Source organism: Pangasianodon hypophthalmus, chromosome 12 (genome assembly GCF_027358585.1).
Source record: "Pangasianodon hypophthalmus isolate fPanHyp1 chromosome 12, fPanHyp1.pri, whole genome shotgun sequence".
NCBI lineage: Eukaryota > Metazoa > Chordata > Actinopteri > Siluriformes > Pangasiidae > Pangasianodon > Pangasianodon hypophthalmus.
In genome coordinates, this window is record NC_069721.1 from 15678217 (window position 1) to 15691985 (window position 13769).

The window sequence follows — 13769 nt, forward strand, 5'->3', positions numbered from 1 at the left end:
ACTTACCATGCCAGTTAATCTTTATGTAGTTTAATCATTCCAGTCAACCTCTCTCACCCCTTACTGTCTGTTTCCCAATTTCTCTCTCTCTCTTTCATTTTGATAATTCCAGCATTACACCATGGTGTCATGAGGATGTGGTCTATCACCTATCTCCCCGCATATCTCCCTCCCTCTTGCCATCACCCAGTCTCTTCCATAATGATGTAGTTGGCCAGTGTCCAGATCTGTCTCAGTAATGGAGTGAGATAACTCAATACAGACAGCTTGCACAGAACACATGCCGTACCCTACTCACCTCTAAAGAACATGAACATACAAACACTTAAATCAATACAGTGCTCCTTTCCCAGCCTTATATTCCTTAAGAGCAAATCCATTACACTTCAAAATAATACGTTCAATTCCAGATATTGGAGGTTACCTTTTCAGGTGTCTGAATAGGACTTGCATTGTTTCCTGATTTGGCTTTGGCAGCTGCTTGATTAAATCTTTTATGGCCTGAACTCGCTGCTTGTAGTCTGAGTTTTCTGTTTGGGGAAAAAATAATCAAAATAAATGAAAGTAGCATTAGTGTTGAGCCTATGATTGGTTCTGATTAGTTTAACCAAAACATGGTTTGTGGCGCCCTCTTGTGGCCATGTAAGTCTTTACAAATGTTACGCACAGAAGAGCAGAAAGAAATGATCCTCTGTAAACAGTAAATATATCAGTAGTTACTATAATGCACTGTTTGAATGTATTATCACCAGAGAGCTCATTTTACTTGCTCTGGTAAAATATCTAATGTAACTATTTCTTAGTTTGAAAAGTTCTCAATGTTCAATCATTTTGTGCTTATTTATTTTGTATTCTGTTATAGATATGGGACAAATTACTATAGACAGAGACAAAGGAGTGAACTTACTGATGGCATTAACAAAGTCATTAAAGGAGGAATAGGTGAAAAGGGGCTCTGGAAGCTCCCGGAAAAACATTTTCAGAGCACCAGTGATCACATGGATATCCTCCCATTTACTGTCCGCTAGATCCACCTTCTCATCTGTTATGCACACAAACAGACACATAACCTCATCTACATCCGTGTAAATGTGATATTACATAATAAATAATAGATCAAGTCTAAATATCGTTGTACAAATTGATGTCAATAAAAAAATAGACAAATAGTAAGTGAATCTGAGAACTAATCACATGACTATATGTATTCAGTGTTTTTGGTGAGGACAAATAAAAGAGACACAGTAAATGCGTAATAGACCTCCAGCACATTTGTACTATAACCACATAAATACACAGTCCATACCATGATTGACAGCAAAGCGCAGTTTCTGAATGACAGCCAGATTTCCACTGACTCTGTACAATCCATCAACATTTAAGCCTGTATATGTTGAAAAAATGTAGACAGAGAGAGCATAACACATTCCATATTTTATTTCATGAATCAACAATACATGGTTCATTAATAAATAGGACAAAGTGTCCCATAAATTACATTAACCCTAAATAAATAAATAAATAAGGTAATCAGATGTAGTAATATGCTCCTGTGTACCTGTGCTCTCCACATGTTCAATACACATTCGGACGAAGTTGGGTACAGAGGTGTTCTCCCTGGAACAGAGACTGGTCATACTGCATCCAAACACCTGATCTGAAAACAGCACACATAGCAGAACATATAACACACAGCTGTAACAAACAGCTATAAACTGGATCATGCCCCTCATCAAGTCCCTCTGGATAAAAGCAGGTGCCAACGAGTGAGTGTTGATATTTAACAAATGTGTACATGTGCATTACCTTTAATGTAGCCTTTGTCTCTAACAGCCTGTAAGGTCGGTCGTCGTGTGAGGAATTTCTTAAGCTTGACTCTGGTCTTCTTCTGATCGGCTGATTCCATAGTGGCACTCTTCATTACTGTGTACAGATACACACACATTATTACACATGTTAGAGAAAAGTGTGTGTGTGTGCGCGTCATAGAGATGTGTGTACGCTGTTCTGTACCTTTGCTTTTTTTGAAATCTCTATGCTCTTTTTCTTTGTCTTGTTTCTCTGTTCCGGGAGACTCGGGCATGTCCTCTTCAATAGCCTCATCTGACTCCCAGGCCTGTAACACGTACAGGGAAAAATACACAGCACAAACACACAATGAAGGAAAGAGACTGGAGCACTGCTGAGCTTGTGTGTGAGCATTATATATGAATTAGATGCAACATTAACTGAAGTGCACAATGTTTCTATTTAACAAACAAAGTTATACAGCCCAAGTCACAGATTAAGACTGTAATCTATTACATGTAGACAATGCATGTGCACATGTGACGCACTCACGTGTGTATTGATAACCTCAGTGAGAGCCCTGTACCAGTCGGTGATGACGCTGTCTATCTCTGATTGGATCAGCAGCTCTGTGCCCTGACGTGTCTTTAGCTGGGGTCAAAGGGTCAAGCAGGGTCATTAGGCATCATGTTTGGTTTAGTTAGATTAATTGTAGAATATAGCACTTGAAATATTCCATTTTATTTAGATTTTACCTCAATAACATGCTTTTTGCTGGACTTCTCTTTAGATGCCCACTCCACTGAGCCTCCACGAAGGTCCACAGCAAATTCTGGCTTCGACTGGTTTCCTCCGAACTTCTCAAAACATGAATACGAAATTACATTAAAATTCTGCATTAGGAAATGCTGTAATATCCACAACTCATTAGTCCTTGTCTGAGTCTTGTCAGGCATTACATATCTTCTTTCATATCCTTATCATTAGTGTTACTGTTTCGTTATGGGGTGCTGCTAAACCAGGTTATTGATCACAGCTACAACAAGCTTTAGATGCCAGATAGTTGTGAATTAGTTAGTTGTGAATTAAAGGGAAGGTTTTACAAATAACGGTTAAGACAAGATTCTACACTAATTACAAGCACCCACGAGTGTGCATTTACACCATGAACATTTAGTTTAAATGCTATATATGCAGAGACATTCACACATTTATTCATCTTTTCAAACCACAAGCCAGGCTTTCATCTTGTATCACAACCCAAACATTAAACTAGACTTAAAACGTGGTGGCTTAAGACTGACATGCAATACGATTCACACATGTTCATGACGAAACGCATGCCAGTGTGTGGTCTTCTCAGGCATTTCCAGTAGCAACCTACTTGAAAGGAAGAAATGCTTTCAATAACACATCTAAGTCCACAATCCGAGTGAAAGGCAAGCAAAACAGACTGTAGAAGCTTAAGCATGATGCAAGCAGGATGGAAACATGCAAAGACAGTGTGAACTGGAGGATCCACATGAGCAGCTCTTAGAACAGTATATTAATTTAGATTTAAGATTTAACAAGAAATAAATAAATAATTTTTAAAACAATGACGTACTTGTTTAGACAGCAGAAATAATTCGAGTCATGTTACATCAAAATTAAATACTATGCTTATATTACATGCTACATTTGAATAAACAAATACACTAATTTTAGAGAATAATAAACTGTCCTAAACGCTGCTCAGGGGGTGACTGTATAAAGAGGCACAGACACATACAGAATAAGGCCCAAAGTGTTTATAGGAGACTGCAGGGCGGGGCTTAACTGAACGCTTCCAGTTGCTTAGCAACGAGAGGAGGAGCTCAGGGAATGAGCCATTGCGGTAGTACGACTTTAAAGAGAAGAGAAGAGAAAAGAAGAGAAGAGCGAGAATGATAATGTAAGAACAGACTCACAATCACAACACACAGAGAAGGGAAAAATGGAGAGATGAATAACTCAGGAGGAAGCCACCAGATGAATTAATTCTAGTTTAACACTAATTCAACTGCATTACAAAAGCCACACCTGGCCTGCAAAGTTTACGCAACCCAGTTTAAGACTGAGGTAAGTGGAGCAGACTGAGGACTGTTTACCCCTTAAACTCCTAGCTTATCTATTCATCTTAAAACATATTTCTCTCACACTAAACTCTCAGTAAATTCTTGAAATGATTCAGTAACTACAATGAAGCTAACAGGAGAAGTAGATATGAGACTGAGATATGTAAGCCTGGGAGTTTAAGGGTTAAAAAGTGGAGTCACAAATAAAATACAGAACCATATCACTGTCATAATAAAGGACACTTTAAAATCAGTTTAGAGAACTGAGAGAAGAGCTTAGAGAGCAGGACTGAACACACACCCAGCTGGTGGCACTGTTCTGACCCTTAGCAAAGAGCAGCGTGGAACCCTGCAGTACCGTCCAGGACGAGGTCCAGTTCTTCCTATACGGCAAGAAGGGAGCAGAACCAACACAGCAGAATTACACTCTTCTATATGGTACAGCAAGGTACACCACATACAAATCTACAATCTGTACCTCTGGGATGATGGAAAGAAGTTGTTCTGTGTTATTTTGTCACACAGTGATGATGGTGTAGACGACTAATGACATTTACCTTTTTTTTTTTTTTTTGTGTCAGTTAATTTTTCTACAATACTTTGTCATTTGCGCGTGCTTTCTGTTGGAGTCACAGCTGTTTCTTCTATTTTGTATGTACAAATTCATCGCTGAGAAAATTTGTCAAAGAAAATAGACTCTGACTGAGGCAAAATGAGCATCAAGTTTGTGGTCCATTATGAACGTAATAAAAATTCAGAAATATTTGGACAGTACACTGATATTGTAGGTAGTTCTAACTTTTTGTAAATGATGTCAGTGAATTAGAAATAAAAAATTGCTTCTGGCACATATGGAGTAGTACTAAAAAAAGATGTATTCCAAACTATTAGTGAGAAATACCCAGGATTCCTCAAGTTCAGAGCAGTGCCTAATTTTTAATTGCGATCTTTAAACATGTTTTCATTCAAGTGCACACAGTACCTGACTTTCTTTCCATTCTCAGTGATCTTGGTGACATTGAGGACTCCACATTTTTCTGACAGCTAAAGCAGAGAAACAAAAATTTATTAGGAGGTAATTAAATAAATTGCAACAAGAGAGAAAACAAACATGTTTTATCTACTAACTTCAAAACTACTAGATATCGTAGATCATGAAGGCAGTGATATAAAAATCAAACAAGATGTTCAGGAAGTAGAGATGCACTCATAGACAAACTCTGAGCAGTTCGTTTCAACAGCTGTACCTGCCAAGGTTGATTTATGCTTATATGAGTATTATACTTAAACATAAGTTTCCTTTTTATTAACATCTCAAATTGTAATACCTATGGGAAAATCTCATCTACAAAATTCTGACAGTTTTCTACAAATTCTTTGTCACATAGCTGTCTCCCTTTCTTACATACAAACAGGGTAAGTGAGAATAAGGTTAATCAGATTAAAAGAATAATATACACGTTCACGCACACACACAAATATATACACATGCATTAGTATGTATACTAACTGTAGAGGAGTGTTTAGGTGAAGAAGGACAGGAGTCAGAGTCAGGGGAGTTATGTTTGTTGGTCCCAGACTCCTAAAAACCAAAAATACGAAATAAAGAGGAAAGTTAGTTGCATAGAGGAGGGGGGTAAGATGAATGGATGAGTGCAAAGAAATTTGAGCCAGTCTGAAGGTTTGTCAAGTTCCACTGTTAGTTAAACCACTAGCAGGATTAGATGGCAATTACAATTACACATTTTACACATTACACATTTTAGCCTTCTTTTAGGAAAACCTTAAAAAAATAAAGATTCAATCAGTTGACGATGCCCATTTTTGTTCAGAGCACTCGGTACAATAATGATGCAGGAAGAGACACACCTTCAGACTACATCACAGGTTAGTACAATCTACATGATTCAGTTTTAATCAAGCAGCATCCTTTCACCTGCACTCACACATACATACATGCACATGCACACACACACACACACACACACACACACACACACACACACACACAAGCAGAATGCTGAAATGCTTTTGATCAATGTGTTCTACTTCACTGATTCCTGTAAAAGCAGGGTTTTTTTTGTGCAACACTAAAATCAGGGGAACAGTCAACTCTGATTGGTCCTAACTCATTGAAGGGATTGGGCACCAACTTGATATCTGTACAACGATAGGCCAAAACCTCTGGAGACGTGTCCCAAGGTGAAGCGCCTATTTCTGACTGACAGCTGGAAAAAAAAATCAGTGTGCAGTACATGACTCCACTGTGTATTCAAAGTGACTTTGTTAGTGTTGTTACTGTTTTATGTGCAGTGTGCTCCTATCCTCTGTTCTTAATAATGTGTTAACATTTCAGTCAAAACAAAAAGACTGTAGTAATAGCTAATATCAGCTCTGACCTCTTCAACATGCACATCATCAATAAAGAGGGTTGAGTATATATACCGCATTAGCATTTCCATGTATGATGTGTGCAGTATAAAACCCTGACTATGTTAAAGACAGAAAAGGATGATGAAGTTGTGAAGGATTATGTAGAAAAATGCTATATTTCTGTGTGAATACCTTCAGAGGACTGAGTTTCTCAAAACAGTCACACTCAGTGGGCACAGGATTTATAATACAAGAGCATTCCAACAAATGCATGATTTCCAAGTGTTCTTTAGTGTGTACATACCTTGTCACTGAGGTCTACAAAGGTGCTATATCGCCATTTGGTCAGGACTATTGGCTCTGGCTGCTTCCTTTCCAAACTGCGACTTTTTGGAACTTCAGTGGTATTTGGAGAAGGGAGACTGTACTGCAGGAAGAAAGAAAGGGAAAACCAACCCATCACTGTTACAGCCACTGCATGTTTGATGCCCGTCAAGCCAGCTTCATACTGGATTTTAAACAGTACATGTAAACAAGATATGTAAACAAGACAGAGTATACTGCAGCTGTTCAGCAGGTTATCCTCAAAAGTTGGCTTTAACATGGGGATCATACATAACAATGTGTCACGACACCAGTAGCTGATTAAATAAACTACAGACGTCCCAAAATACATTTTTATATCCAATCCTAAACCATTTCTCTGTATACTTTTGACACTGTATCATTCTTAGCTTGATTTTCCTACAAAAGACCTAATGTTTTAATTTAACACATAAAATCTTCTTAAAATTAAGTTGTACATACTAATCTAGAACTTCTAGATTTGTCCCTGGAGGACTAGTGGTTAGGCCTTGGTGCTCTCACTGCTGCGGCCCCGGTTCGATTCCTGGCCAGGGAACCGATCCCAGCTATTGGGGTTGCACAGGACAGTGCACTCCCAGTGCCGGCCCCAAGCCCGGATAAAATTGGGGAGGGTTGCGTCAGGAAGGACATCCAGTATAAAAACTGTGCCAAATCAAATATGCGGACCAGTGATCCGCTGTGGCGACCCCTAATGGGAGCAGCCGAAAGAAGAAGAAGAAGAACAACAACAACAACAACAACCTAGATACTTTTTATGTCGAAGCTCAGAGTATGCGATTGGAGACACAACAATGACGGGAAGTTTTGAAGGGAAGTTAGCTTGTCTACATCCGTATGATTTTTCAAATACACAAAAATGTATCTACAAACATTAGATGGGAAATCATTACCATTTTAAAGGTTAATATGAAAACCCGACATTCAGGTTGTTTTGGCTCTAACCTGCCCTCTAGTGGATGCACAAAGAAGCACAAAAGATACAGAAACCAATATGTGAGCAGCAACGCTGACTGAGCAGTAATGTGTTAATTATAATTTCACCTTAAAGAACGGGAGAATGTAGATGAGAGACTCTGCTCACATTCAAAGTCTGGTCTAGAGTCTTAAGCTGTGTTTATCAATGTTTGATCTATAAGCCCAGAACCCATTACATCAACCAACAGTGGCCAGTGCAATGGCTTAAGCAGTCAGAGAAGCACAAGTTGTGCAATCGTTGTGTGTTTCATATATGAGGTGCACAGTGTTCGAAAATTAAAGCGACAGGTCAAAAGTGTGATTGCCTAGTTCTCCGTATGTGTGTTTTCTTACTTTAGGAAGTTCCCATTCAGAGCGAGATCCATCAGCGCTGTAATAGTATGGCCTGCCCTGCTCATCCACATGCTTTATCCACTACAGCGTACAGACGAGAGAAATGACACCCCGAGTCAGTCACAGTCAGAGGGAGTAATAGAAAAAGTTTGCACAGATTGAGAGCTCAAAAACAATAGACCAGCACCTTCTCATTATTGTATTCACACACATAAAGAGTGTGGCCATGTTCATCCAGTTCTTCTGACCAGCCTCTAGGGGGCGAACCATATTGACTGTCTGACTGACTGGAGTGTGTGCTCAGGCAGTTCTCTTCAGAGGACAGCGGCTGAGAGAGTGAGAGACAGAAAGAAGGAAAAAGATCAAATTGAGTTAAAAGTGCATGCTGTTACTCATGTTTCTGTTCTATGTATAGCAGCTTTCTATGTACCAGCAGATCTGAGTGCTTGAAAATACAGACATGAATGCTCTTTTTCAACCTAATTTGCATCCACTCTACCTGTACTGTACGTGTGTTTACCATGGACAAGAATTTTGACACATTTTTCTGTACTGAAACAAAAAAAAAAAAACTGTTTATTCACAAATTAAGAACCAATTATATTCTTTTAACAAATTTAAAAGATATAAGTATATTAACATCCAAATATTAAACTACAACTAGCCATCTAACAAGGATGAGACAGACATGAGAGATTGTCTTACCAAAGCTTTTCTTGTCATTTTATTCAACTGTTTAACATGGGAACATTAAAATAATATTTATTCAGGCTTCTCAGGCTTTCCAGAAGGTTCTCTGGCTAAAACAGAGTCATTTTGGCTTTTTTAAACTGAAGTAGTAGTTTGAGTTGATAGCAATAACATTAAGAGTAATATATTTAGTACTTGTGCATTTCCAAGCTTCACTAATGAGATGACTAAAACAAGTGGAAGTTTTTGTCATCTTATTTTCCATATTTCATAATTTTAGTCCACATCTGCTGCTTGGCTTGGCAGGGGACATTCCCTGGTGAGTTTTTTTTTTTTGTGTGTGTGTGTGTGTTCCTCCATCTGTTGCAATGCCTCATCATTATATTCAGATTCAAAGTGATAAGGCTTTGTATCCCAAACAAATGTCTTGACGCTCCTTTCTTCGTTGGACATTTTGGTCCTTGTTTCAATAAATAATGTTTGCTAATGAACATAGCAACTGGCTAACACTGCTACCAAAAAAATGACACTCTAGTGAGACTAAAACCCAGGGAAATGTGTCAAAATGATCTCTGGTAATCAAACATATGCTACACACAGTAAACAAATTATGTTGAAAAGCCTGGAGTATTCCTTTCACACTTTCTAACAAACCCAGGAGATTATATATTTAAACACATGAAGTGAGAAAGCAGCACCTAGCAACAAGTACGTTATCTATGTAAAATGTAAGATGAGTATTTTGCATCAAATATTACAAAATCACCTGGTATTTGCTAGAAACACCTGAAGTCCATATAATAAAAAAGTGACTGGTCTGCTGTTACATTTTCTGCCACAAGATGGCAGAATTGCATTAAAACAAAATAAGGTTAGCTGTATTGTTCCTATTAATCAGGACAAAAATATATCACAATACTTGACATTTTTCACAATACACAACATGAACCACAATATTTAGTTTTGCTAAGGGGCTTCTGAGTGGCATCATATTCAGATTTAATAAAAGAAGAAAATTTAACACAAAATAGATTTTAATGGCTAATGGACAAGTCAGTAACGGAGTTGTAAGGACACTGACACGAGACTTTTCTGAGTATCATGCTAATATATTGCAATACTGATATCATACCATATATTGCCTAGCCTTACATATTACTGCATCGAGACATTCTGTACTCTGGAAAACTGGCAGCACGCTTACGTTAATCCAGTCTATGACCACAGAAAAACCTTACATAACACTATAACAGATGTAGCACAAAGTCCTGCGTGAAGCTAGGTCAGTTACGATCGGGCGAGTCTTAAATATCACAACAGGGTTTTTAGAGATTTATATATAGAATAGAGACCTACTTCAACTCTGCCCTAGTTAAAACACATACTCAGATCCACATACACACTAAAACTTCTCACACATTCAAATGAACTGATCTGATCTGGTGTGAGTGGACAGTAAGGGTGGGTGATACGACACTGCCCACAGCAACACTGATGCAGTTTCACACAGTATCGTCATTGTATGACTGACGTAATAATGACGCCATTCCATGCATTGTGTCTGCATGATGCTTAAAAGAAGTCGTTCACTGAACATAGATGGTTTGTGTGTAAAATGAGTCATGTCTGTGAAATCTCTCTACTTCGGAAAGTCTCAAAAAGTCTCCTGCACAACAGTTTACCCCTTTATCCCCGGTTTAACAGCTGGACGAATAAACCAGATGTGGAAGTTATCTGATGTATGGTATAGTAAACATTAAGAAAATGTTTAATCATTCAAAGCAATTACATCATCATAAAAACAATTACAAACAAGATGAGAGACACGTTTTAATCGCTGCTCAAATAAAGTTTTGTTAGCATTAGCACTACAGCGTTATTCCAATTGTTGCAATTTCCAGTTCAAATAGTTATTGCTTATTTGATGATACAAGAGTTGCAACATGTTTGTTTTTCCTATGTGACTTCCAGATGTGGTCATATATTCTTTTATACACATTACAAATATGAATATAGAGACATTACTGGATTACTTACAATTATATTTGTTTAGCAGTATATTATGTTAGATAATTAAGGAACTGACAACTTCTCATTTCTAAAAAAAAAAAAGAACAAAAACAAAAAAAACTAAAAGTTGCATGGTATTTTGGCATATGTGAATATGAATTAGCTTTATACATACAGCTCTCATTAGGATGTTTTTCACTGTCTTCTAATTTTAATGAGTCAGGAGGTATTTCATAAGGACATGCACACTAGGCAACTAAACAGGGAGTAGCAGCAGTCAAAATTTCCAATGCAAGAGGAAGCATCTGCTTGCAAAATCACAGAGGGGTCTATCCGGACAGGACAAAAAATTATCAGAACACCACAAAGTTAGTCCAAAAACAATGTTTTTTTGGTCTGGAATTTTCTCAGGGAAGGAGAGAGAAAACCACAGATATGGCCAGTCTAGATAGAAATAAAAACCAGTGAATAGCACCCACCAGCAAACGATTTACTCCAGATCTCCATGTAAAGCTAATTCCATCTGAATATGGCGTATGTGCTGTCAATTTTTTTTTAATAATATAAGTTTGCCAAACAATAATGTTCAAAACTCCAGCACTATTGCCATTTAAACGTTTTTCAACTTTTTCTTGTTTTGGGTGAAAAACAAAGCAGCAGGATTTTTGGGCTGGAGCAGGATTAATTTTGCCATCACCAAGGTACATGCTGGATAGAGACCAGCCATTCTGCCTTTGCTCCTTCTGTTCGCACACACTCAGCTGGATGCACAGAATAAACCCTAATTTCTCATCATCAGGTACAGTATTAATGTGCTGTACACAGTAATGTGCTAATGCTAAATGCTATTCACATTTGCATCATTAATGCTTTACCTCCATGTCAGTGGTGGTGGCGGTGTCTCCTCGGCTGCCCCCGGTCGTGTCCCGAGAGCGTGGTGGTTTCCACGTCCTCTCCTGGGTGGTCTTGTTGTAGTAGAAATGTCTTCCGTTCACGTCCTTATGGGTCTCCCAATCCCCCAGTACATGCAGAGGAGAGGACGAGGGAACAGGAGGTAAGGATGACTGAGAGACCTTCAGCTCCCGCAGGTTGGTGTAGACAGGGGACTCTGGACGACCATGGCCAACAGGAGACACTGTCTGAAGGATGCAGAGAGGGATAATAGTTCAGGACTAGGTAATTTTAGAGGCTTTTCTGTAAATCCCAAAAAGGACTGGCTGGCTGTGTTATCTTTTATCTGAATACTGACTCAGGAGGCTCACGTACATTCTTTATAGTCAGGACAACAAATTGCTAGCTGATTCTACATGTGAAACAAAAGGTTTTACACATGTGCACCTGCAGAGCCAAATAACCCCAGAACATAAACTCTGAATAAAAGTTGTTCAAAGAAGTCTGAATGGCCAAGCAGTGAGCAAACCATTAGAGGGATCCAGAAGTCTGGCTCTGATCAGGCCAAGGAATTTTGGCTAATTCTACTGTTTCAGGAATGTCAACAGGGTACATTGTCCTAGGCTCTGGACTAAGGGAGAACAGATTTAAGTTACTTCCAAAGATAGAGAAAGTAGGAGAAGAAGGGAAAATTGTGCTTTCACATAATAGATTTAATAATCGCTTAATTAACTGTTTCTAATATGCCATAAAAAGAAAAAAATGTAATAAACATTAAAAAAAAACACACACAAAAAAACCAGAAACTCTGCTATAGAGACCAGGAGAGATTAAAATGTCTATAACCAGGTAACTGGAAGAAAAGAGCTGGATATAAGAGGAGGTTCTCCTGTGGAATCTCCAAGCAGAGAAATATTTATACATGATGTTCATCTGCAACTCTCCTGTTTTTGCTCGACAGCAGAGAGGCTTGAGTTCAATGATAACTGTGTAACCCTTTAACAAGGTTAGTGAGAATCTCATTCTTTGGCCACAACAATGAACTGATTCATATTTTCCTACTGTACACTGCTTTGCACAAATGGTGTTTCCTGAATAAAGTGAAACTAAAACAGGAGCAGCAGGATTGTGAGCTGAGCATACCAGGTCTTTAAAAAAAAAAAAACAGACTGACAGCTGGAGTAACAAAAAACAAGGAAATAAGGGATTAAAAAAAAGACATTGTGGTACATCAACCCAAAAGGCAGAGCAGTGTGAAACTGTTTGCTTTATTTTTCTTTTTAAAGAAAAAGTACACCATTCAAACACACTTGTCGTATCAGATTAAGCCCCAATTTACATGTAGGGGAATACCAGAAGTAGGCATTATTTTCCATCAGCATCAGCATTATCATCTCACATATAATTATGTTCTGCAAACACTGAGCATGAGGCAGGAAAACACTCTAGATGTGACGCCTGTGCAGGATCGAACTGGGGACCCTGAAGCTGTGAGGCAGCAACACTACCTGCTACACCACTGCTCCAGCCCTGTAATTCTGTTTATGGGCTTTATACTGAATCACAGAGCCACTGTCATTGCCAACTACCACTACCACATCATGAGGAACAAAAATTTCAGAATGTTTCATAACAGAAAAGAGCTTATAGCTGAAACATAGTGAACCCAAGCCTTGATTTTCTTGCCTTGTCATGCCTCTGGCTGAGCTCAGCTGAGAAATGTGTGTGCACGTGAGCATGGGTAACGGGAGAAAAACACTCAGTAGAAGACAGTAACATGGTATACGTAAGGCTGTACAGATATGACAACGTCACAAACACAAAAACATTTCAGGCTGAACCAAGCTGGGTTAAATTTAAGGATGACTTCTGGCAGGGGGCATCTGCAAGAATCAGGACGAATCAAGCTTCCTGATATACTTAAATAAGGTCCTAATGATCACACCCTCATTTTGCTGCGGACATTTTCTTGACATTTAATTCCTTCTGTCAGAAACATATGCTGGACATAGAGGAAAAAATACCAAATGTCAACAAATCTCTATTCCAGGTGGTTCACCTTAGGCCTACATATAGCTGACCTCTACCCACAAATGACATGAAAATTGCCAGATGATTTGAGTCAGCTTTTTAGAAAGAAAGAAACTACCAACACAAGCCATTTTGGGTTTCTATGTGAGATCTAGATCTATTACTTTATGAAAAGCCCAGTTTTTCGACAGGAACGGCTAATTCACATTCAATTCA

General features: G+C 38.5%; 1 protein-coding gene across 9 annotated transcripts in view; it reads right to left on the reverse strand.

The window, feature by feature from the left end:
• Positions 1-13769, reverse strand: part of arhgap12b (Rho GTPase activating protein 12b) — a 46770-nt gene that overhangs the window by 3805 nt on the left and 29196 nt on the right. For 4 of the 9 annotated variants that reach the window (XM_026915220.3, XM_026915221.3, XM_034309428.2 and 1 more), the window contains 17 exons: positions 11507-11770; positions 8119-8259; positions 7932-8012; positions 6562-6684; positions 6038-6112; positions 5395-5466; positions 4867-4928; positions 4186-4267; positions 3560-3673; positions 2544-2645; positions 2341-2439; positions 2014-2116; positions 1807-1923; positions 1559-1657; positions 1307-1384; positions 908-1042; positions 425-530 (listed from right to left, as the gene is read on the reverse strand). In XM_026915220.3, the coding sequence (XP_026771021.3) occupies positions 425-530; positions 908-1042; positions 1307-1384; positions 1559-1657; positions 1807-1923; positions 2014-2116; positions 2341-2439; positions 2544-2645; positions 3560-3673; positions 4186-4267; positions 4867-4928; positions 5395-5466; positions 6038-6112; positions 6562-6684; positions 7932-8012; positions 8119-8259; positions 11507-11770 (1853 nt within the window). The remainder of the gene's footprint in view (positions 1-424; positions 531-907; positions 1043-1306; positions 1385-1558; positions 1658-1806; positions 1924-2013; positions 2117-2340; positions 2440-2543; positions 2646-3559; positions 3674-4185; positions 4268-4866; positions 4929-5394; positions 5467-6037; positions 6113-6561; positions 6685-7931; positions 8013-8118; positions 8260-11506; positions 11771-13769) is intronic. The other 5 variants (XM_026915222.3, XM_026915223.3, XM_026915224.3 and 2 more) reach the window with 5 other exon arrangements.